Source organism: Carcharodon carcharias, chromosome 11, assembly GCF_017639515.1.
Source record: "Carcharodon carcharias isolate sCarCar2 chromosome 11, sCarCar2.pri, whole genome shotgun sequence".
Classification (NCBI taxonomy): Eukaryota; Metazoa; Chordata; class Chondrichthyes; order Lamniformes; family Lamnidae; genus Carcharodon; species Carcharodon carcharias.
In genome coordinates, this window is record NC_054477.1 from 39,892,542 (window position 1) to 39,919,182 (window position 26,641).

The following is a 26,641-nucleotide window of genomic DNA, read 5'->3' on the forward strand; positions in this document are numbered from 1 at the left end:
TTGTTCGGGTTACAACCGCTTTCTAGAAGAGAATGGGGTAATATTCTTGTATTTTTAAAAGTAATGCTCAAGGATTGTAATTAGTTTTGTTTGATAACCTCAATGAGGAATTTTATCACTACAAACAAGGTGGCAGGATTGGATTTATTATGAATCTGGTGACCGCAGCAGGGTCCTGACTGCGCTCCGGATGGTCAAGGATTGCAAGGCCACCATCGAGGGTGGGAAACCTTTTTGTGACGGGAACTGAGGAGCTGATGTGGATGACCTCTGAAAAATCGTCTAGCGATGTTTTGTTGACCTATGCTATGGGAATGGATTCCTTCAGGAGGAGATGGAGCTGACACCAATACCGGATGAGGGTGTCAAAGCAGTCACCTGAAAATAATGGCTGGGTCAGAGAAGAGCAGCTCATGTCTTTTCCTGGAGATTTACGATGGAACATAATTAATTGGTGCAATTGTGGTGCATCAGTTCCGTAGCTGACAAGTGTCCTGGACTTATCTTGATTGTCCCTGATCTAGAGAACTGTTAAATCCAGAAGGCTGTAAAGTGACCAATTGGAACATGAGGTGCTGTTCCTCCAATTTGTGTTGGGCGTCACTGGAACATTGCAGCAGGCCAAGGATGAACATGCACTTCACTTGCACCTCCTTCAATTTTGTCTACTGCATTCACTGCTCTCAATATGGTCTCCTCTACACTGGAGCGCCCAAACACAGACTGGGTGACCACCTTGCGGAACACCTTCGGTCTGTCTGCAAGTATGACGCTGACCTTCCTGTCGCTTGCTATTTCAACTCAGTATCTTGCTCTCATGCCCACATGTCCATCCTTTACATGCTGCAATGTTCCAGTGAAACCCAATGCAAACTGGAGGAACAGCACCTCATCTTCCGATTAGGCACTTAACAGCCTTCCAGACTTAACATTGAGTTCAACAACTTCAGACCATGAACTCTGTCCTCCATTTTGATCTTTTAAAATTTATTTTCCCAACCCTTTCGTCCCACAGGGCCATCTGTAATTCTTCCTATGTTTTGCTTTCACCTTGTTGACCCTTGTTCTGCTATTAACAGATCCTGCTGTTAGCTTTATGCCACTATTAACAAATTCTTTAGTCTTTAACACTACCATTAACACTCTTCTTGTCTTGTGTCCAATGACACCTTTGTCAAATCTCTCCTGATCTCCCACCTATCTGACCTTCTATTTTGCTCCATCTGTTCCAACCATCCCCACCCTCTCAACATTATAAAATCCATCACATTTCTACCCCTTATCATCTTTGAAAAGGTCTTACGGACTTGAAACGTTAACTCTGTTTCTCGCTCCACAGTTGCTGTCAGACCTGCTGAGTTTTTTTAGCATTTTCTGTGTTTGTTATTGAAGCAAGTTTCATAATGTCCGACACAGTTATAGCAGAACTAAGAGCTTTCCAAAGGAGGAAAAACATCCAAATAATTCAACTTAACACTTGAAGATAGCACAAAAAATCTAAGAGTAGTAGATACAGATTTCAAATAAAAATATTTCCTGATAGGAAGCAACATCAAGCTATGACAAAAAAAGTCAATGAAAGTAATCTGAAACGATTAGTTATGTGCAGGTTAGACAGGATTAAATCAAATGCCTCTGAGTTTACAATACATAAAGCTTTTAAAGGGACTTTGTTAATCTTATGTTCCTCCATTGTCTTCTGATGCACATGGAAGGCAATGAAAAATAACTTCTTGTAGGTTGCAAGAAAACTGATTAAAGTTTTTTTAATTCTTTCACAGGATGTAGGCATTGCTGGCTAGGTTAGCATTTGTTGCCCATCCCTAATTTCCCTTGAGAAGATGATGGTGAGCCATATTTTGCTGGGGCCTCAAATTTTTACAATTTACATAAATTACTTGGCTAAAGGAACAGTTGGTATGGTTGCTAAATTTGCTGATGACACAAAGATAGACAGGAAAGTAAGTTAGGAAGAGGACATAAGGAGGCTACAAAAGGATATAGGTAGGTTGTGAGTAAGCAGAGACCTGGCAAATGGAGTATATTGTGGGCAAATTGTCCATTTTGGCAGGAAGAATAAAAAATTGTATTATCTAAACGGTGAGAGATCACACAGCTCTGATATTCAGAGGGATCTGGGTGTCCTAGTGCATGAATCACAAAAGGCTAGTGTGCAGGTACAGCAAGTAATTAGGAAAGCTAATAGAATGTACTAATTTATTGCAAGGGGAATTGAATAAAAATGTAGGGAAGTTATGCTTCAGTTGTACAGGGCACTGGTGAGACCACATCTCGAGTACTGTGTACAATATTGCTCTCCTCATTTAAGGAAAGATGTAAATGCATTGGAAGCAGTTCAGAGAAGGTTTACTAGACTGTCAGAATGGGCGGGTTGTTCTATGAGGAAAAGTTGTATAGGTTAGGCATGAATCCACTGGAATTTAGAAGAGTAAGAGGTGACTTGATCGAACCTTTAAGATCCTGAGGGGTCTTGACAGAGTGGATGTGGAGAGAATATTTCCTCTTGTGGGAGAATCTACAGCTAAGGGTCATGATTTAAAAATAAGGGATCACTCATTTAAGACAGAGATGAGGAGAAATATCTTCTCTCAGAGGGTTGAGTCTCTTTGGAACTCTCTTCCTCAAAAGGCAATGGAAGCAGGTCTTTGAATATTTTTAAGGCAGAGTTAGAGAGATTCTTGATTGACAAGGGGATGAAAGGTTATCAGGGGTAGGCAGGAGGTTACAATCAGATCAGCCATGATCTTATTCAATGGCAAAGCAGGCTTGAAGGGCTTAGTGGTCTGCTCCTGCTCCTAGTTCAAATTTTTGTATGTGGTATAGGTACACTTAATGCTGTTATGGAGTTCCAAGATTTTGGTCCAGTGACAGTGTAGGAATGGGGAGATAGTTTCAAGTCAGGATGGTGTGTGGCATGAAGGGGAATTTGCAGGTGGTGGTGTTCCCATGCATCTGCCCCCCTTGTCCTTCTGGATGGTAGAGGTCACAGGTTTGGAAGGTGCTGTTGAAGGAGCCTTGGCGAGTTGTTGCCGTGCATCTTGCATATGGTGCACACTGCTGCCACTGTGCGTTGGTGGTGGTGAGAGTGAATGTTTATATTGGTGGATGGTCTGCTGATCAAGCAGGCTGCTTTGTCCTGGATGGTGTCAACCTTCTTAAGTGTTGTTGGAGCTGCACTCTTCCAGGCAAGTGTTTAGAAACTTCAGGAGAGAGAAAGGATTTCCTTTCCTTCAAATGCTCTGCTGAGTTTCTTAATGACATCAGCATTGTTTTTTGTGACTTGCTGCAATTCAAACTTAATTAAAAAACCTGATCACCAAGAACTCTATTTGAATTTGGAGTTTTGCGATTTACTGCCAAGGGAAAAATTGACAAGCAATTACATTTATTATAAAAGCATTTTCAATTAAATGAAAACACATTCTCATTTCTCTGCATTTGACAAGATTCATATAAGCTCCACAGGACAATATCTTGACAAAAGAATGAACAAAACAAATTATTTCTTTGCATATTTTATTTTTTCAATTTTAATTTTGAACTGACACACATCTGGCATATTTTACATCTTTGCCATAAAACAGCGTTACAATAGCTCAAGGATTTTGTATATCCAAAATATTTCACTGTGATTTCCAGATGAAATGAAATTGTTTTCCATATGCTTATTCCCCCCTCCCAATTCTAGACTAAAAACTCATAATATTGCTCACACGTGATGTACAACTTAATTACGCAGTCAGACTTTCTTCATGGTTTTAATTGTTTAAATACAAACAACAAGTAAAGAACTTAGTGCTAAAATTTACTATTACAGTGTGGATGACAAATCAATAATCACAGCAATAAATAATGATATGTTTCTGGTGCAAAGTGCCAATACAAAGAATCCAATAATTATTTCTTAAATAAACAACTGCAAGTGGGTGTAATTTCCAAGAAAACTACATTCCTGTTTACATGCCTCTTAGCCCTACCAACACAGTATGTACATCTATGACTTTTGACAATACAGTCACCAAATATACAAAGAAGAAAACATGAAGTGATTTTATTAACCCCGTGTATGTGTTTAATTAGAATAATATGCCAGAAATATCTTTAACAGTGATTTTTGCTACAGTAAAAAAAAATGCAACGTACTCCTATTCTCGTGCCTACGATGAAAGCTGAAAATGCAGTTTATAAGCTGGAGAGCCAAGATCTCACAATATTCACCTCATTAACTTTTACAGTGTACAGGAACCAAACTGTGTTTGTAAACTGACAGCACAAAACAGAATGGGGATCTCATTGCCACACTGTAAAATTAGATAGCCAAGTCAACTTTATCTTCAAAGCTATGTCAGTTATTTTGTACCAAATTCCTTCAGTTTTGTTTTTGGAAAAATTATCTTAAGGAACACTAGATTTACAGAACTGCATGGTGGAATTTCAAACTGGTTAAGAAACAGATGTTTTGGCTGTTTCATTTTCTATCAAAGGTATCATAGTAAAGTAATACTTATGAAAAGTATTATATCACAGATTGGATACTGACTGAAAATAAAGGATACAGTTTAAAAAAAATCTTCTCTTAGCTTGAAGTATTACGAGTAACTGGACACATTCTTCAGAAACTTTTCCCTGACACATTATCATCAAAATTACTTGGAAATATTAATTATTGAACATTGATTCATTTAGCTTACATTATTGAATCATAAGCTAATATGGCATTTCTTTGTTGTAGCTGGTGCTCAGTGGTAGGAAGAAAGAAAACAGCAGTTGTGATTGCTTTTACACATAAAGAATACAATGTACAACTATTGCTAGATGTAATGGAATGTATAACAGAGGTCAATGCAGAGGGCATTATGTTCCACCACTTATGCCTGGGCGTTCACTGCAGCACTTGTGCTCTCAGCTGGAACTGGCAATCACACTTCAGCCTTCCCTAAAATAGGTTTAGTATCTGTTCTGATGTTCATAATGCCACCGGTTGAAATCTATGTTAAAAGCTACGATACTGCCTGAAGCCATGCCTGTTATCAGTGTCCTGTAACAGAAATACAAAATAATGTTAGCTTCAATATTTGATCTTTGAAAATATTACTTTGCATAATGCAAACAGACAAGTTGAAAAAAATCTCAGGTAATCTGGCAACTTTAACTCAATTTCCTAGCTGAATTATGCATTTGAATCAAATATCCATAATAATTATTCTTAAATTAGTTTTAAATGTATGATTTTTATAGTATTACTGTTAGAACAATGAATTTGTAACATAATTCCAAGATGGCTCAGCATCATTTGTTAAGCATAGCAATGTACAAAAAGGCTCTTTTGATAATTTGTTACTGGACTAGGCTAATGCTCTGGGGACATCGGTTCAAATCCCACCATGGCAGCTGATGGAATTTAAATCCGGACTAATAAATCTGGTATATACAGCTAGTGGTGGTACATATCAATGATGGTGACCATGAAACTATCATCGATTGTCGTAAAAACCCATCTGGTTCAATGATGCCCTTTAGGGAAAGAAATCTGCCATCCTTACCTGGTCTGGCCTACATACGACTCCAGACACACAGTAACTGACTCTTAATTGCCCTCCGATATGGCCTAGCAAGCCACTCGGTTCAGGGGCAATTACAGATGGGCAACCCTTGCCAGTGATGCCCACATCTCATGAAAGAATAAAGAAAAAATCACTTCCCTGTCCATTCACCGCGTTGCAGCAATCATGCATATGAACATACGAATTAGGAGCAGGGAAAGGCCACTCGGCTCCTCAAGCCTGCTCTGCCATTCTGTAAGATCATGACTGATCTGATTTTAACCTCGTATTCCTGCCTACCCCGATAACATTTCACCCTCTTGCTTATCAAGAATCTATCTACCTCCACCTTAAAAATATTCAAGGACTCTGCCTCAATCAATTTCAAAGTCTCACAACCCTCAGAGAAAAAAAAAATCCTCATCTCTGTCCTAAATGGGCAACCCCTTATTTTGAAACAGTGACTCTGAGTTCTAGTTTCTCCCACATGAGGAAATATCCTTTCCACATTCACCCTGTCAAGTCCCCTCAGGATCTAATAAGTTTCAATCAAGTCATCTCTTACTTTTCTAAACTCTAGCGACTACAAGCCTAGCCTATTTCGGATCTGGTAATGTGTAATAAGGCAGATTTAATAAATGATCTCAGAATAAAAGATCCCCTAGGAAACAGTGACGGTAACATGGTAGGATTTACCATTCAGTTCAAGAGTGAGAAAGTTGGGTCGGAAATAACTGTGCTAAGCTTAAATGAGGGGTAAGCTTAAAGGAATGAGGGCAGAGTTGGCTGGAGTGGATTGCGAAAGGAATTCAGCAGAAAAGATGGTTGTTGAACAATGGCAGACATTTAAGAAAATAGTTCATGACTCACAACAATATATCCCAGTGAAGAAGAAGGATTCTAGGAAGGGGATAAGTCAACTAGGGTTAACCAAGTAAGTTAAGGATAGTATCAAATTGAAAGAAAAACACAATGTGGCAAAGATTAGTGGTAAGCCAGAGGAATGGGAAAGTTTTAAAAACTAACAAAAGATAACCAAAAAAAATAGAGGGAGAAAATAACCTTAGAGGGTAATCTAATATAAGTAATGTAAAAACGGACAGTAAGAGCTTCTTTAAATATATGAAAAGGAAGAGAGAGGCCAAAATGAGCATACGCCCCTTAGAGAATGAGGCTGGTGAAATAATAATGGGGAACCAGGAAATGGCAGAGTCGTCAAATAAATACTTTGCATCAGTCTTCACGGTAGAAGACACTAACAGCATTCCAAAAATACTAAATATTCAAGGGGCAAATGGGGTGGGGGGAAGAAAAATACAATAATCATCAATAGAGAAAAAGTACTTGGGAAACTAATGGGGCTAAAGGCTGATAAGTCCCTTGGGCCTGATGAGTTGCACCCTAGGATATTAAAGCAAGTAGCTACAAAGATAGCAGGCGGAATTTTCCCAGGATTGCACTAAGTGTGGGGGCCGGTAGGTAAAATAGAGTCCTACCCGCTGATGAAACTGGCAGGTTTTCATACTGTATCTTCCCGAGCCCGCCTCAATATATGTTCACTCCCACAAAACACGCCGTTTCCATGGTGGGCAGGCTCACGTTCACGTGCTCACCATCACCCCGCTGTTGCATTAAGCCAGCCACCATCTTTAAAAGGCAGCCACTAGCAAAATGCTCATCGCCACCAGCTCACCACTGCTGCCTGGGGGACATGGCCAGCAAAAGCAAAAAGACTATAGCATCCCCCCCTCCCCCACCCACTTCAACAATGGGTCCCTTGAGTGACTGCTGGATGCTGTGGAGGTCCGTCAGGGTATGCAAGATGGGTAACAATGTCACCAACCCAGCTTGGGAGGCAGTAGTCAGCGTGAACACCCTGCAGAGGAGGACAGCCAGCCAGTGCCACAAAAGGTTGAATGATCTCCTCCATTCTGCCAGGGTAAGTCATTCTTTTCATCACTCCCAGCTCTCACACTCACAAACCCATCACACATCCACAGGGTCCTCACTCACTGCCAGTGTAAGGGACATCACCATTCACTTTTTCACACACACTGTCATTGTCCTCATGCTGTCCATGGGTCCACTCACCACCCACGCAGGCCAGGCATGCTTATCATCTGGCCTGGCAGGTGTCCTGATACTGCCTTTCCAATCTCTATCCATGCTGGACAAACTGGCTCACAACAGGAGGGAAAGATCACACACAGGTGGAGGAATGCCGGAAATCAAAATTCTGACACAATTTGAAAACAGAGCCATCTAGCTGGCTGGCGATGACTGGGATCGGTCCTGTGCTAATGATGAGGTCAGTGCTGCTCTACCAAGTGAGGATCCAGCAGTGCAACATCCATCAGACAACCATGCAGTGAGAGATGTGTCCTCTTTCACAGGCCACTTCCATGCACTAATTATCCCTCATTGCTTTCACAGGCACATCTGCCAAACAACCAACAGGGTCCATGACCTAAGGTCTCCAATCAAGCTCTGAAGAAACCTCTGAAGGGGAATCTGAAAACATCCTCCCTGAAGTCCCGTCACAGCGCTTACCCACACCCTCCACCTGTGCAGAGACACATACCTCGGTGGGACCTAGCTTTAGAGTAGCCTTGGGATCACAATCTGGTAAGCACATTGCACTTTCTGATCCACAGTAGGTGGAGGCAGGGACTTTCCAGGGCCCCGGCACTCGGAGGACTGCTCGAAGCTGAGTCCGAGTCAAATGTCAAAACTCTGGAATCGGTCATGTCACAGTTGCTGGAGCTGCAAAGGCAAGCTAGGGAACAACAGGAAGGGATGTCCGCTGCACTCTTCAGATTGCAAGTCATGATGGAGAAATCCATCCATCTTCAGGCTGAGGTGATAGTGCTGGCATTGCAACGCACTGAGGTCAACGCTGGCAGGATGGCAGCTGCCATGGAGACCTTGATCCAGGACATCACTCTGGCACAGCTGCATGGGCTTAACTGCGTTGCTGATGCCATAGTTGGCTTCCAACAGTGTGTACTCGAGAGGGGTGCTGGACAGCTCGATCTCACTCCAGCTACCCCCTCTGCTCACAGAGTCAGCCAGGGGCCCTTGGGCACCCATAGGGAGGAGGATCAGCAGGTGTATACTCTGGGGCCATCCACCCAAGTGATCCTGGGAGTGACCGGCCCCATCTGACTCCCCTCTTCCTGTGACCTCCGCAGATCCAGCTTCACAGGCCAAGGAGGGTGCCACTGCCACAGCAGGATCCCAAAAGCAGGCCTGGGCCCTCCAAGCCTCGGCCCTCCAGAGGACGCTCGCTCAAGTAATCACAGACAGGGTGTCACAGTCAGCAGGCTGCCTTCACCTCTGCTGTGGATGTCTGGGGAGCACCTAGACATAGTGGCAGGGTTAGGAAAGTTAGGTAAAAGTAACTCTTTCGAGTACAAACCTGTTTCCATCTGTTTCAGATGAAGTTACGTTGTTTCATAGTTTGCCATTGTGAGATTTGAACTCTTGATAATCTTTTAAAATGAAAACAATTAAACTAAATCAACAAAATTGGGATAAATCAGGCACAGCCCCTAATTCAGGTCAGCTGTAAAACCAAGGACAAAGTTTAAAGGAACCTTACAAACTTTAAATCAAAATGTGATTAAAGGGGTCAACAAAACACCCCAGTCCCCGCGGTGCCCACCAAGCACAGAAGGCCTTGAGCGTGTCAGCAGACACCGCGTGCTCCCTCTCCAGGGACATCTGGCAGCGAACGTAGCCGCGGAAGAGGGACAAACAATCGGGCGGGACTCCCCCGTCGATCGCCCGCTGCCTGAACCTGTTAATGGCCAACTTGGCCAGGCCCAGGAGCAGGTTCACGAGGAGGTCCTCCTCCTTCCCGACCCCCTTCCGCACCGGGTGCCCATAGATCAGGAGCGTGGGGCTGAAGTGCAAACAAAACATCAATAAAAGGTTTTTCAAATAACTAAAAAGGGAGTGCAGCCTACAACACCCTATGTGTACATGGTCCACGGACTCCACAAGACCGCAAAAAGGGCATGTGTCCTGAGAGTCCATGAACCTACGCATCCTCTTATTATACAGGACTGCTGCATGCAACACCCTTCAACCCAGGTCCCCGATAGAAAGGGGGAGGACACCTCCGTAGAGGGCCTCCCATCGGGGGCCTCCGCCGCCGGACGGCAACAAGGCACGCCAGGGCGTGTCTGGGCGGCGGACAAGGGCGAGAAAATGGAAGGTGTGCAGCAGCAGTCCGTACAAAAAGCCCCTCTTTGCCGTGCCAAAAGGCACGGAGGGCATGTCCCCGAGGCGGCTCATATTGCGGGGCACCAGCACCCGAGGGAGGGTTCGGGGCTTGGGGCCAATGTGGAATTCTGTCCGAACAGGGGAACGTTCAGACGGAAGACCACCGCGCACCTGGGCCACCTCAATACCCAAAATAACGTCGGGTCTGAGCACGACCGTTCTCAGGTCTTGGATGGCATTGGCTGCGACCTGGACACTAACAGACGCGCATCGCGCCAACTCCTGCGGGAGCATCCAGCCCAGTCCTCCGCCACCCAGCATGTCCCCGATCCTGGTCACCCCTGCGGCCACAGCCCTCCTCTCTGCCAACCACTGAAAAGGACAGAGGGGCGGATTCCTGAGCAGCGACTCTCTGACGATAGCCACTACTCCTGACGGGGGAGAGCTGCGTCGCGAGGCGACCACTTTCCAGACTTTGATCAGGTCCTGGTAAAAGACGGGCAATGCCTGCAAGGAGCCACCGAGGCCCATCTGTTCTATAAACAGGAGCTGCACATCATAATTCAGGCCGTGCACCTGACGGAAGAAATACGTCATCAGGGCACACCATCTAGGAGGAGGCTCGACGTAGAGGTTTCGCTGCAGGGTCTGAAGGCGGAAAGTCGCCACCTGTGTGCGTAGGCACACTAGCGCCTGACCACCCTCCCTAAGCGGGAGACTCAGAACCTCGGCAGCGACCCAGTGCAATCTTTTGTCCCAGAAGAAGCCGACTAACAATCTCTGGATTCTTGTGACAAAGTCCGGGGGAGGGGTCAAAGTGACCAGCCGATACCACAACATGGCGGCGATCAGCTGGTTTATGACCAGAACTCGACCTCGGTAAGATAGCACTCGGAGCAGTCCTGTCCAGCGCCGCAGGCGAGCGGTGACTTTCATCTTCAGTTCCTGCCAGTTCGCCGGCCAGGATTCCTCAGCAGGGCATAGATGGACCCCCAGGTAGAGGAGGCTGGTCCTGCTCCAGGTGAAAGGCCTGAGCTCCTCGGGTAGGGGATCCATCTGCCACTGACCAACCAGGAGTCCAGAACATTTACCCCAGTTGATCCTGTCAGAAGAAGTGGCAGAGTAGACTTCCTGGCACTCGCGCATCCTCTGCAGGTCAGCCGGGTCACTAAACATGAGGAGCACGTCATCGGCGTAAGCCGAAAGGACCACCCCGATGCCCGGCCCGCGCAGAACCAATCCCGACAACCTCCTCCGCAAGAGGCGCAGGAAAGGCTCCACGCAAATAGAATACAACTGGCCAGACAGGGGGCAGCCCTGACGTACCCCTCTCCCAAAGCGAAGGGTCGCCGTCAGGGACCCGTTAACCTTCACTAGACACTCCGCGGCAGTGTACAGAAGTCGGATCCGGGCGACAAAATGCGTCCCGAACCCGAACGCTCGCAGAGTTCCGAGTAAGTATCCGTGATCCACCCTGTCGAACGCTTTCTCCTGATCAAGAGACAGGAAGGCGCTCGAAAACAGTTGAAATACTGAGGAGCAGCAACACCATCACCACACCCAACTCTTTCGAGTACAAACCCGTTTCCATCTGTTTCAGATGAAGTTACATTGTTTCATAGTTTGCCATTGTGAGATTTGAACTCTTGATCTTGGGGTTGCAAGCCCAATACCATAACCACTTGGCTATTTAGGCCAAGCTAAGTTAGGTGTTAGGTAAAAGTAACTCTTTCGAGTACAAACCCGTTTCCATCTGTTTCAGATGAAGTTACAATGTTTCATAGTTTGCCATTGTGAGATTTGAACTCTTGATCTTGGGGTTGCAAGCCCAGTACCATAACCACTTGGCTATTTAGGCCAAGCTAAGTTAGGTAAAAGTAACTCTTTCGAGTACAAACCCGTTTCCATCTGTTTCAGATGAAGTTACATTGTTTCGTAGTTTGCCATTGTGAGATTTGAACTCTTGATCTTGGGGTTGCAAGCCCAGTACCATAACCACTTGGCTATTTAGGCCAAGCTAAGTTAGGTAAAAGTAGTTGTACAGCCTGGCCACAGGTATTGATCACTTGTACATACTGTTCACGATTGTCAATAAACTCCTAAGAATGTCACCCTACCTGTAGCTCCTTGTTCTGATGAGCAATGTTCTTGTCACTCAGATCTGAAACCTTTCTGCGCAAGATAAAAGGCAGGTGTCTCAGTCCAGGGTCTCTTCCCTGTGCTCTATGCGGCCTTCAGACCACAGTGAGGCTCCAGCCTCATACTCCCTGGAAACATTACTGACACCAGCACCTTGGTGGTGCTGATTATTGCTGCCAGAATATAGTGGGCAAGTGCCACAGAGTTCTGTCATTCTCTCTATGTGCTCTCAGCAGCTTTAAGGTGGGACTGTCCCCCATCACACCAGAATCTGTGACCAGTGATGCTGTGCACCAGTTCCTGAAGGGCTGAGGTGCTGAAGGTGAACACAGCATCAAATGCATCTAAAGTTTCATGGCTGTATCTTTGAGATGGCCCTGATCATGGAGCGCAAGCGAGCTGCCCTCAGCCTGACATTCTCAGAGGCTATATGAAGATCTATGGCGTGTCCTCACTGCATGTTGTCATCATCCTCCAGCAATCAAGCGACTATTGGGGCCTCCACTCCATCTCCTTGACAGGAGCATTCTCACGGAGAGTATTGGCGCTGCAATAAGCCAGACTGGAGTCAAACGTTCACAACTGCGATGTGAGGATCCATGGGGACACCTCACTGCATGTCATCACCATCCTCCACAAATCTGGCAGGTATGAGGGCCTTCCGAGTGTGTCTGCCTCATCTAGCCAGTGCGAGAGCCTCACCCCCATCATCGTCACCACCATGAACCCCCTCACCCTCATCCCTGTCCGTGTCCTCCTCATCAGAGGAGATGTGCAGCTCCTCCATCTCCTCCTCAGCCAGCTCCTCTCCCTGTTGTAGCGCCAGGTTGTAAAGGGCACAGCAGATGACGACGATGTGTGACACCCTCTGTATGGCAGGGCTCCACCAGACCGGTCCAGGCACCGGAACCTCATCCTCAGCATCCCCATGGTCTGCTCCACCAAGTTGTGAGCTGCAGCATGAGCCTCATTATAGCGTCGCTCTGCTGCAGTCTGAGGCCGCCCCACGGGTGTCATCAGCCACGGCCTCTGTGGGTAGCCCTTGTCCCCAAAGAGCCAACCCTGCAGCCTCTGTGGACCCTAGAAGACTGCAGGGATATGTGAGTGACTCAGGATGTAGGTGTCGTGCACAATCTCTGGAAACCGGGCGCACACCTGCAGGAAGCGTTTCTGGTGGTCGCATACATGCTGCACGTTCAGTGACTGGAAGCCCTTGTGGTTGATGAAGTCCACTGAGTGTAGCGATGGAGACCTAAGCAACACATGAGTGCGGTCAATCACACCCTACACCTAAGGGAATCCCGAGATCAGGGCAAATCCAATGGCCCTTGCATCCTGGCTGTCCCGGTCTCGGGCGAAATGCACAAAGTTGTGCGCCATGGGGAAGATGGCATCTGTGACCTCATGGATGCATTTGTGGGTGGTGGATTGTGAAATCCCACAGAGGTCACCCTGTGGAGCCTTGAAAGGAGCCATTGGCACAGAAATTGAGTGCCATGGATACTTTCACAGCCACTGGCAGTGGATGCCCTCCATGTCCCCTTGGAACCAACCCTGCAGTAAGCAGCAGATGTGAGCCACCAGGTCCCTAGACATGCGCAGTCATCAGCGACACTGGTTCTCAGTCATCTGGAGGAATGGCAGGCAGCGTCTATAGACCCTGGGGGTTGCTAGGCGCCGATCAGCCACGGCTCGCTGTCGCTCCTGGGCCGCACGTGCGGGAGCCCCTGCTGTCCCTTCTTCATGGCCACACATTAGGGACACCTGTATAAACTGACTATGCCTCTGCAACTAAGACAGATCAGGTGCAGCCACAGTGATATGATTGGGGTCAGGCTCCTAGACGGCCCACCCATGCAAGCAACATGGAGGCACCAAGGGGCTGCTCCTGCCTTTGTGTGGCCAGGTGCCTCAGTCGCTCTCTCCTCCATCTTCTATGGTCTCTGTAGGCCATCAAGTATGCAGTTAGGTCACCAGGATCCATGATCCTGACGTGGTCCTCCTGCAGCATGAAAGAGAGAGAGAGAGACGTAGTCATCTTGGTTGTACTTAGCACCTTTCTTGGCTCTGTGTGACTGCCCCTTAATGCATCCCAGAGAGTGCTAGTCACTGCTTGGATGGCCAGAGGTGAGTGCACTTCATGGCTGCCCTGTCAACTCGTGACTTGGGGGACACTGGTCCAAACCAGGATGCTGAGATTGCAAGGGGCTGTGGGCGCCTTCAGCAGTGACTGCTACATGGCCAGCGTTAATGAGGAGATTGTACATGTGCAGTCCAATTGCTCTGCAGTAGAATAAAGTGGTGGCAGGCTCAAAGTTTGTGCTGGCGGGTGTGGGGTAAGGTATGGAGTGTTTGGTGGCCCTTTGGTGCCTCTGCGATGTTTGCATGGGCGGGCAGTCTAGGAGCCTGACCCCAATCATATCACTGTGGCTGCACCTGATCTGTCTTAGTTGCAGAGGCATGGTCAGTTTATACAGGTGTCCCTAAAGCGTGGCCACTTCCCTCACTTAGCCTGCCCCCACCTCGATTGCCTGTGCGCAAGATGCAGCGCCAGGGCAACACTTGACTCCTCCCTCCCTCCTCAGCAGTCGCCTCCGGGGCTGGCTAGCGTTTGCCCCCAGACACCACCACCACCACCCCCAGCAATCGCCTCAGAGGCTGGTCAGCACTTGCCTCCGGACACCCCCACCCTCAGCAGTTGCCTGTGGGGCCAGGCATCAGTTTGCCTGCCCCCCCACCGTGCCCCTGAGGCCTGTAAACAACGGGCGAGCTGTGGAGAACACTGCTGCTCACTTACCTCAGTCCTCCCAAAGTGAAGGTTGCCAAGTGCAGGTTGCCTGTATGCTGTTGTGAAACACGTCGGCACGCTTTCCTGCCAACATGGAGGGACGACACGACAGGGTTCCAAGAACCTGGCGGAATGGCCTATTAATTATATGCTCATGTATTAGAATTAGCTCCCCACCGACTGATGGCAGGAAACACGGCCCGCTGTCGGTGGGCTGAGCAGAAGACCGTGGCCTGCCTTCATGCCATCGTGAAGTGGGACCTGCCATATTTTCCGCGCACGCCACCTATTACGCCTGCCACCAGTGGGCTCGGAAAATTCCGCCCAGTGGATGCACTGGTAGAATCCTTAAATTCTGGAAAAGTCCCGGAGGATTGGAAAACTGCCAATGTAACACCCTCATTCAAAAAGGGAGGGAGATTTAAAATAGGTAACTATAGGCCAGTTAGCTCAACATCTGTCACTAGGAAAATGTTAGAATGTTTTATAAAGGATGTAATAGCAGAGCATTTAGAAATACATAATATATTAAAGCAGAGTCAGCACGGCTTCATGAAGGGGAAATCATGCCTGACAAATTTATTAGAATTCTTTGAAGAGATAACAAGTCGGATAGTTTTGGAGAACCAGTGGATGTAATATATTTGGATTTCCAAAAGGCGTTTGATAAGGTACCGCATGTAAGGTTACTTAATAAGATAAGAGCCCATGATGTTGGGGTAACATATTAGCATGGATAGAGGATTGGCTAACTAATAGAAGACGGAGAGTTAGGGTAGGGGTGACATTTTCAGGATGGCAATCTGTAACTAGTGGAGTGCCATGGGGATCAGTGCAGGGGATACAATTATTTACAATATACATTGATGACTTGGATGAGGGAAGTGAATGTACTATCATCAAGTTTGTGGATGGCACAAAAATAAATGGGAAGGCAAGTGGTGAGGAAGACAGAGTCTACAGAGGGATATAGACAGTTTAAGTGAGTGGGCAAAAACTTGGCAGATGGAATATATGTGGGAAAATGTGAGGTTATGCACTTTGGCAGGAAGAATAGAGGAGTTGATTATTATTTAAATGGAGAAAGACTGCAGAAAGCTGCAGCACAGAGAGATTTAGGGGTCCTCGTGCATGAATCACAAAGAGCTAGCATACAAGTTCAGCAGTAATAAGGAAGGCAAATGGAATGCTGGCCTTTATTTCAGAGGAAATGGAGCATAAAAATAGGGAAGTCTTGCTAAAGCTATACAAAGCACTACTTAGACCGCACTTAGAATACTGTGAACAGTTTTGGTCCCCTTATTGAAGGAAAGATATACTGGCATGGGAGACAGTCTAGAGAAGGTTCACTGAGTTGATTCCAGGTATGGAGGGATTTTCTTATGAGGAGAGGTTGAGTAAGTTGGGCCTCTACTCATTGGAGTTTAGAAGAATGAGAGACGACCTTATTGAAACATATAAGATTCTTAGGGGGCTTGATTCTTAGGGTAAATGCTGAGAGGTTGTTTCCCCTTGTGGGAGAGTCTAGGACCAGAGGGCATAATCTCAGAGTAAGGGGTCGCTCATTTAAGACAGAGATGAGGAGGAATTTCTTCTCTCAGAGTAGTCAATCTGTGAAATTCTTTACCACAGAGGGCTGTAGAGGCTGGGTCATCAAGTATATTCAAGGCTGAGATAGACAGGTTTTTAATCAGTAAGGGAATCAAGGGTTATGGGGAAAAGGCAGGAAAGTGGAATTGAGGATTATCAGATCAGCCATGATCTCATTGAATGGTGAAGCAGGCTCGATGGACCGAATGGCCAACTTCTGCTCCTGTGTCTTATGGTCTAGCCTATCCAGTTTTCCCTCACGAGGTAACCCGCCTATTCCAGGTATTAATCTAGTGAACCTTCTCTAAACTGCTTCTAACGCATTTACATATTTCTTTAAATAAGGAGACCAATACTGTACACTGCACTCCACATGTGATCTCAACAATGCCCTGTAGAACGGATGCATAACCTCCCTACTCATGTATTCAATTCCCCTTGCAAAAAATAACAACATTCTATTAGCTTTGCTAATTATTTGCTGCACCTGCATACTAACCTTATGTGATTTGTGCACTAGGACACCCAGAGCCCTCTGAATCTCAGAGTTCTGCAATCTCTCACCTTTTAGGTAACATGCCTCTTTTTCATTTGTCCTGCCAAATCCTCATCAAATTTTCCTACATTATACTCCATTGCCAAATCTTTGCCCACTCACCTAACCTGTCTACATCGTTTTGTAGCCTCCTTATGTCCTCTTCACAACTTACTTTTCTACCTACCTTTGTGCCATCAGCAAATTTAGCAAACCTGCCATCGGTCCTTTCATTCAAATCATTTATATATTTTATAAAGAGTTGAGGCTCTTGCACTGATCCCTGTGGCACACCACTCGTCACATCTTGCCCAACCAGAAAATGAGCCATTTATGCTTACGCTATGCTTCCATGCAGTGTTTGCCAATACCTTTATTGGACTGTAGCCTTCAGCTCCGGCTGCACATACTGGGCCATAACTTCCGAGTTCTGGAGCTCCGAGTTAAGGACTGCACAGAAATTGCCCAGGAAGTTCAAACTTTGATGGGCAATTGCCTTGCATTGAGAACCATCTGATAATGCAATTTAAATCACAAACATTGGATGGTTCTGACTGTCTTATAGTAATAGTTGCCCAGAAACAGTTAGAAGAATTAAAATCACTTCTAGCTTCTGAGTAACTGTAACACTGACCCACCCCATGGGACTCCCTCCAGCCCCTCCGAACATCCATGGGACTCTCCCCAGCCACCCACTACTCCTCCCTCCACACCTCCCCCCCAACCACTCCCCGACCTCCCACAGGACTCCATACTGCCCCAACTACCCTTTCCCCCAGACCTGACTCCCTTCCCCCGTCACCCCAGGCCTGAGTACCAATTTCCAACCCACCTAGACCCAACTCTTGACTCACCCCCTGCCCAATTCCCAAACCTCTCCATCCAGACCCGACTACCAACACCACCCCGTCCAGGCTCAATTCACAACACCTGAAGCCCCCCCAATGTTCCCTCTAATGGTAGGCTGCAGCCCTTTAAGAAATACTACCTCATCCAAGTTTACACTGCCAGCAATATGACAAGCTTTCCTTATTCTCACATTATATTCAAATTAGGGGGAAGAGCCCCTCATTGTAAAATTGATTGTGTCTTGCCTCCTACATTGCTATCATTAGTAAACATGGAAAAACATACTTTTTGAAAAATTGAGGTTTATTTGTTGTTGATTCTGTAATATATAGCAAATGAAATGGATACGGAATATCTCCTCCACCTTTCCTTAAAAATCCTAACTTTTTCTATGTTGAACATATGCAACTAATTGTGTACTAGTAAGATATACAGAGAAGGTCCCAGATTTGACTTCTCAACTGTGTTAATGTAGGACGCAAGAGTCATGGGCTATGATATGCTTCATTCTTGACTTGGAAGAGGTGCAGACATCAATAAGGACATGACTGGATACAGTTGTGTTGCTCTTCAAAAACGCAACAAGTCTCCTGACACATCAAGATGGAAACTGGATCGCTGCTAGTGTCTAGAAAACTGCATACGAGCTTGAGTCACTGCAGTAGTAATCAAAATGGCTTTACATCCTTAAAATCTGGGCCTTGAAATGAAGATACTCCAATAATCATAGGCAACTTTAATCTTCATATAGATTGGACAAATCAGATTGGCAAAGCTAGCATTGAGGATAAGTTCATTGAGTGTATTGGAGACAAGTTCTTAAGAACAATACATTGTGGAACTAACCAGGGAACAAGCTATTTTAAATTTGGAGACGTGTAATCAGGCAGGATTAATGAATGATTTTATAGTGAAGGATCCTCTAGGCAAAAGTGATGATAACATGATAGAGTTTCACATTCAATTTGGGGGTGAGAAAGTTAGTTCTGAAAAGAGTGTCTTAAACTTAAATAAAGGCAATTAACAAAGGGATGAAGACAGAGTTCACTAAAATGGACTGGGAAAGTAGATTAAAAAGTAAGGTGGTAGATAGGCAGTGGCAGGTGTTTAAAAGGATATTTCATAATTCTCTACCAAGACACATTCCCTTAAGAATAAAAGACTCTGCGAGAAAGATGCACCATCTGTGACTACCTAAGGAAGTAAAGGATGGTATCAAATTGAAAGAAAGTACGTACAATGTGGCAAAGATTAGTGGTAGGTGAGAAGATTGAGAAAATTTTAGAAACCAGCAAAGGTTGACATAAAATAAGAGGGAGAAAAGCGATTATGAGATAAACTAGCCAGAAATATAAGGACATACAGTAGAAGGTCTACAAACATATAAAAGGAAGAGAGTAGCTAAAGTAAATGTTAGTCCCTCAGAGGGTGAAACTGGGATTAATAATGGGAAACAAGAAAATGGCAGAAACTTTGCACAAATATCTTGAATCTGTCTTCCTCGTAGAAGACACAAAGTATATGAATAATCGTAGAAAATCAGTGAGCGAAAGGGAGGGAGGAACTTAAAACAATCAGTATCACTAGAGAAGTAGTACTTGGCAAACTGATGAGACTAAAGGCAGAAAAAGTTCCCTGGACCTGATGGCCTGCATCCTCAGGTCTTAAAAGAAGTGGCTGCAGGGTTAGTGACTGCATTGGCTGTAATCCTCCAAAATTCCCTTGATTCTGACAAGGTCCCAGTAGGTTGGAAAACCACAGATATAATGCTTTTATTCAAGAAAGGGGGAGGCAGCAAGCAGGACACTATAAGCCAGTTGGCCTTATCACCTTTCATTAGGAAAATCCTAGAACCCATTATTGAGGAATTAGTAGCAGGACATTCATAAAATCATAATACAATCAGAGTCAACATGGTTTTATGAAAGAGAAATCGTGTTTGAAAAATTTATCAGAGTTCTTTGAGGATGTAACAAGCATGGGTAGATAAAGGGGAACCAGCAGGTGTGGTGCATTTAGATGCATAATGAGGCTTAGCTGAGAGCCCAGGCAGTTATTCTAATATGAGAACACCTGCAACCCAGAGGAAACATTAATTGATTGACAGCTCAGGCTCTGGTCTCTGTTGCCAATTTTACAATGTTTATTTACACAAGTTAAGCAGTTTCAAGGGTTTGTGGTTTTTGAAACTGGAAGGGCCTGGATGATTGGCACTTTTACCTATTTTCGCAATGGAGCCAGCCAGGTTGGCAGTGCTGGATGTGGGCTTTTGACCGGAATCAGGTTGGGAATCCCAGAATCAGGACCCGCCTGCTATTTTTAAAGGGTGCGCAAGTCAGTACAACTCAGTAAAAATCCAGGCCAAAGAGTCTGCAATGGGATATAAATGGGTTAAGTGAGTAAAACTTGGCAGATGGAATATAACATGGGAAGATGTGAGCTTATCCACCTTGGCATGAAGAATAGGAAAGCAAAATATTATTTGAAAGGAGAGAGACTACAGAATGTTGTGGTAGAGAGCAATCTGAGTGTTCTCATGCATGAAACACAAAATGTTAACATGCAGGTATAGAAAGTAAATAGGAAGGTAAATAGAATTTTGGCCTTTATAGCAAGGGGATGGAGTACAAAAGTAGGAGTGTCTTGCTACAACTGTGTAGAGTGTTGGTGAGACCACACCTAGAGTTTTGGTTTCCTTATTTAAGGAGAGATAGACTTGCACTGGAGGCAGTTCAGAGAAGGTTCGCTAGATTAATTCCTGAGAAAAGGGGTTGGCTAATGAGCAGATTGGGCCTGTACTCAATGGAGTTCAGAGAATGAGATGTAGCCTTATTGAAACATATAAGATTCTGAGGGAGTCTGACAGGGAAGATACTGAGAGAATGTTTCCCCTTTTAGGGGAGCTAGGTGGAATAGAACTAGGGGGAATAGTTTCAGAATAATGGGTGCCCATCACAATACATTTAAGGCTGGGATAGATAGATTTTCGTCTCTCTCAGGGAATTAAGCAATATGGGGAGCAGGCAGGAAAGTGGGGTTGAATCCCAATATCAACCATGTTCATACTGAATGGTGGAGCAGGCTTGACAGGCCTTATGGTCTGCTTCTGTTCCTATTTCTTGTGTTCTTGTGGGTCTGTCATTTAAGATAAAAATTAGGAGAAATTTCTTCTCTCAGAGGGTCTTTGGAATCTTTGGAATTCTTGGACCCAGAAGCCATGGACACTGAGTCATTGAATGTATTCAAGGCTGAGACAGACAGATTTTTGAAATATAGTTAAGGCAAAGGTTACAGGGAACAGGCATAAAAATGGAGTTGAGGCCAAGATCAGATCAGCCATGATCTTATTGAATGATTGAGCAGGCCCGAGGGGTCATTTAGCCTACTCCTGCCCCCATTTTTTATGTTCTTATCTTCATGCTTCTTCATTACAAACTTCCTATCCCAGCATAGTCTGATAGTTGTAGCTTTTATTTTAAAGTGTGATAAATGGGAAAGGATCCTGTACATGGTGTGAAAATATAATTGATGACTAGGAATATATTAATGAATTGTAAGGGGCTCATTCTAGATACATACATGGCCAACTACAGCACATTGTCCTTGTTTGCATAAACCCCACACCAACTTAGAACCACATACATCTTCATAATGCAGCTTTGATTATCCTATTTGAAAATCATGACTTTTGATTCCCTAATTACAAGTTCATTGTAACCTTTAAAAATAATAAGTCCTGAGCAAGCCACAAAGCTAATCTAATTTTCTAGCAACATAAGAGGGAGTACCCTGCCACAATAATTGTGATGCATAATTTCCTGCAAGTAGCAACACACAGTCCCAAATAGTTTTGACCCTTAAGCTTCTATTTAAGCAACATAGGAAGTTCATACACTTGGTGCTAACAAATGTTATTTTTAATGTTTCAAGGAAACAAAAATCTTGTTAAACTGAAATTTAAATATTTATTTGTAATGGTTTCCTCCATTAATATCTAGCCTCTCTTCATATTTTATCATACATACATATGAACAATGTGAAAATGACAACAATGCTTTAGTGTGTTCTATTTATAGAGATGTGAAAATCACAATTTTCACATCTTCTCTACAAATAGAACTTACACTAAAGCATTAGACTTGTTTTTACTTAATTTAACATCCCATATCATTAGCATTATTGTATTTTACAGTTTCCACACTTTTATATTAAATTTGTACAAATAGGATTCATGAATTATTGCCTTCTTACACGGATGCAAAGAAACACCTAATGCATGACCATACTGATCAAGTGATCTTTCCTCAATTCACTAGGCACAAGTCTTTCTGGGTAGTGACTTTGGTTCTTTGATGGAGAATATAGAATTGAGAGTCTTATGAGAAAATAGTGCTGAAAGAGTTCTTGAAGGGATGTGTGGTGCTGAGGGGATTCCTCGGGCAACTTTTGGGAAGGATGTTGGTTAGACAATTTTCTTCTTCCTGTCTGGGCATTGATCTGGATCAACAATGAAACAAAGCAAAGGGAACTCCTTGAGGAGGAGTCAAGGTTTTCACCAATGAGTTAGTTTGGCTTGACATCTGCAAAACCTAAGCTTTGATATCTTTATAGCCTTGCATTTAATGAGACAGTAACATTGAAGCCTAATGTTGAGTTTCCAGCAGATCTCAAACTTTGCAAGTCCACTTGATGACAATAAACATCATGCTGCATGGGTCAATTACCACTGAGATCCATAATGTTTGATACCAATTTTAAAACCAGGAACTGGCATGGGCCATGCTTATGAGCAACTCATCAAAATCAAACTCATTGAAGCACACTTTGGTGGGATCATACGAAGGTATTGCAAATATCGGCCAGATTATAAATGGCATTTAACAAATTAGCAGGAATAAAATAGAATCTATCATCAGAGACAGAGTGACTGAGCACTTGAATAAGTATTAAATAATTAAAGAGAATCAGCATGGATTTATGAAGGTTAAGTTGTGACGAGTCATCAGCATCCTGGAGGTTATCATTGACTAGAAAATTAACTGGACCAGCTATTTAAATACTGTGGCTCAAGATCAAGTCAGAGGCTGGGAATTCTGTGGTGAGTAACTCACCTCCTGACTTCCAAAAGCCTGTCCACCACCAACAAAGCACAAGTCAGGAGTGTGATGGAATGCTCCCCATTTGCTTAGATGAGTGCAACTCCAACAACACTCAAAAAGCTCGACGTCACGCAAGCAGCCCATTTGATCAGCACCCATCCAACACCTTAAATAATCACTCCCTCCACCTCCAATGCACAGTGGCAGCAGAATGTACCATATACAAGGTGCATTGCAACAACTTGCCAAATCTTGGACAGCACCTTCTAAACCTGCAAACTCTACCATCTAAAAAGACAAGGGCAGCAGATGCATAGGAGCACCACCATCTGCAAGTTCTCCCCCAAATTACACACCAGTTTGACCTATATCACTATTCCTTCACTGTCGCTGGGTCAAAATCTTGGAACCTCCTAACAGTGCTGTGGCTGCACCTAAACCACATGGACTCCAGGAGTTCAAGAAGGCAGCTGATCACAACCTTCTCAAGGGCAATTAGGTATGGGCAATAAATGCTGGCTATGCACTATAAGGGGCACATAAAAAAAATCTAGTTGAAGTTTTTGTACAGGTTACTAGCTTGGCAGATTGGGGAGTGTCTATAAATGTTGTCTATTTAGACTTCCAAAAGGCATTTGATAAGATTCTACACAAGAGATTATTAACATAGATGAAAGCGCCCAGAATTGGAGATAATCTTAAGTAGGTTGATAATTGGTTGTGAGGTGACAGAGAATACATCTAAATAGAGAAGAAGAATTTCTCTGATTGGTGGGTTATGACAATGATGTTCTCCAAAAATATGTTCTGGGGTCTCAGGTTATCAAAGATATTAATGCCTTGTATGAAGAAATAGTGAGTTGTATATCCGGATTTGCAGATGACATTTGGTTGGCATAATAACTTTCATGGATCGGAGCAGAAGTTTCAAAAGGATAGAGAGAGATTACCGCAAATGACAGCAAAACCTATCTGGAACATGGGTTAAAATCTTCTTAAAGAAACAGTGATGAAAAACTCCATTCCCTGACTGCTTGACAAATAAAGTCTATGCCCCCTAGCCTAGCTGCACCCAAATCCTTTAAATATTTATTTTTGTAAAACAACTACCTAATTGCTTTCTAAAATAATTCCAGAAAATTCTAGAATAATTTTATTCGTTCATAGGATGTGGGCCTCGCTGGCTAGGCCAGCATTTATGGCCCATCTCTAACTACCCTTAAGGAGGTGATGGTAAGCCACCTTCTTGAACTACTGTGGTCCATGTGGTGTATGCACACCCACAGTGCTGTCAGAAAGTGAATTCCAGGATTTTGAGCCAGTGACAGTGAAGGGATTGTGATATATTTCCAAGTCAGGATGGTGTGTGGCTTGGAGGGGAACTTGAAGGTGCTGGCTCCCATGCATCTGCTGCCCTTGTCCTTTTAGGTAGTAGAGGTCGGGGATTTGGAAGATGCTGTCGAAGGATCCTTGATGGTTGCTGCAGTGCATCTTGCAAATAGTACACACTGCTGCCAGTATGCATCGGTGGTACAGAGAACGAATGTTTAAGGTGTTGGCTAGGTTGCTAATTAAGTGGGCTGCCTTGCCCTGGATGGTGTGGAATTTCTTCAGTGTTGCTGGAGTCACACTCATCCAGGCAAGTGGAGAGTATTCCATCACCCTTCTAACTTGTGCCTTGTAAATGGTGGACAGGCTTTGGGGAGTCAGGAGGTGAGTTGTTCACTGCAGAATTCCCAGCCTTTTACCAGTTCTTGTAGCCGTATTTATATGGCTGGTCCAGTTCAGTTTCTGGTCAGTGATAACAACTGGGATGTTGATAGTGATGGATTCAGCGATGGTTATGCCATTGAATATCAAGAGAGATGGCTAGATTCTCTCTTGCTGGGGCTGGTTATTGCCTGGCACTTATATGGTGTGAATGTTACTTCCCGCTTATCAGCCAAAGTCTGAATGTTGTCCGAGTCTTGCTACACGTAGACAAGGATTGCTTCAATATCTGTGGAGTCACGAATGGTACTGAACATTTTGCTGATTGCACACTTCCCCACTTCATTGATGACACAGCTGATGATTGTTGGGTCTAGGACACTACCTGAATAATTTTTGCAGTGATGTTCTGGGCCTGAGATCATTTGCCTCCACCAACCACAACCATCTTCCTTTGTGCTAGGTATAGTTTCAACCAGTGGAGTTTTTTTTCCCCTGATTCCAACGGACTTCAGTTTTGCTCTGGCTCCTTGATGCCACAGTCAGCCAAATGCTGCCTTGATGTCAAGGGTAGTCACTCTCACCCACCCTCTTGAGTTCAGCTCTTTGGTCCATGTTTGGACAAAGAATGTAATGAGGTCAGGAGCTGAGAGGCCCTGATGTAACCAAAATTGAGTATCAGTGAGCAGGTTATTGCTGAGTAAATGCCACTTGAAAGCACTGTTGATGACCCCTTCCATCACTCTGCTGATGATTGAGAGTAGTAGATGATGGGGCAGTAAATGGCCTGTTGGATTTGTCCTGCTTTTTGTAGACAGCAAAGAATGATCCATGGCATAATATTTCAAATTCTAACCACATTCTATATAATTATCTTTTCTCAACTTCCTTTTGAACCCTGTTATTATCATAATTCTGTGCCCTCTCATCACTTACTATCTTACTGACCAGTAAATGCCAGTATCATTATTGGCCTTATTACAATCCTTTATACTATCTAACATGTGACTCCTTAACCTCCTTTAATAAAATAAAATCCTAACTTCTCAAATGTCTCTTCAGGGCTGTAAACCCTCCTCCTTGCTAACATCCCAGTGTATCTATGCTGCATCTTATCCTTTGTTGTTATATCCTTCCTCCAATGGAGTACCCAAAGCTGTACACAGTACTCCAAAAACCTTTTGGGAAGTATTTTCTTTGAAAGGATAATGAAATATGAATGAAAAGTAGACAAGATTGGAAATGTTATATTACACACAAACTTAATAGTTTCCATTACCTTTGATCATGGGATAGGTCCATAGCCCTGATGCCAGCATCACAACCAGGGTAAATATATAGTTGCTTGAAGTCACAGGCTTGCCACACTTCTACCACACCATTATCACCCCCTGTTACCAGATTTTGTCCATCACTGCTGAGAAGTAATGCCTAGAGGAAAAAAATCAGTATTCAGTCATTTAGAAGATTTTTTTAACCCTTGAATTATATAAATAAATACTAATAAACCTAGGGGGAGAAACTGGGATCATACCACATTTTCAGTGTGAAATGAGGAGTGCAATTGTGATGAGAGCCAAAAATATGTGTCCAAAGTCCAATTGTGATTGAGCCCCATCTACACAATGTCGACCAATTGGGCGTACTGATGCAACTTGCCGTTCAGGAAGTTAGAAATGAGCAAGTTGGCTAGCAAGTACGTCTGGGGGACGTGGAGGGAGGATGGGGGGTGGGGGGGGGGGGGGGGGTGGGGGGGGGAAGATTGGCACTGGGGAGGAACTGCAGGATTGCAAGCCATAGGTGGAAGCAACCTGCCCTATTGTGTGCAGCCAGAAGGTACACACCTGGATCTACAGAAGTGAAACTGAAAGAAGTTGTATTTAGCATTTTTTGCTTGTGGCTTGAAGCAGTCCCTTCTAGGGGCAGTTAGACTGCTGAAGATCCACAACAAGTGGATGAACCATGCTGTACACTGTTTTTTCACTGAACGGCACCCAAACATGTTACAAGGTAGAATAGGATCACCGAATGCCTAGTCCAGTATCTCTAGACTTAATGCTGAATTATTGTAAAAATATTATATTAGTGATTCACTGCCTATCCAGCAAGGAGTATTGTGAGGCTTTCCATCTGACAAAAA

At 44.4% G+C, this 26,641-nt stretch overlaps 1 protein-coding gene across 2 annotated transcripts in view; it reads right to left on the bottom strand.

The window, feature by feature from the left end:
* Positions 1-3,523: 3,523 nt before the first annotated feature.
* The window catches only part of nbeaa (neurobeachin a), a 1,069,212-nt gene continuing 1,046,094 nt past the window's right edge, over positions 3,524-26,641 (bottom strand). For both annotated transcript variants that reach the window (XM_041199054.1, XM_041199053.1), the window contains 2 exons: positions 25,781-25,932; positions 3,524-5,059 (listed from right to left, as the gene is read on the bottom strand). In XM_041199054.1, the coding sequence (XP_041054988.1) occupies positions 4,969-5,059; positions 25,781-25,932 (243 nt within the window). In that variant the 3' untranslated portion in view covers positions 3,524-4,968. The remainder of the gene's footprint in view (positions 5,060-25,780; positions 25,933-26,641) is intronic.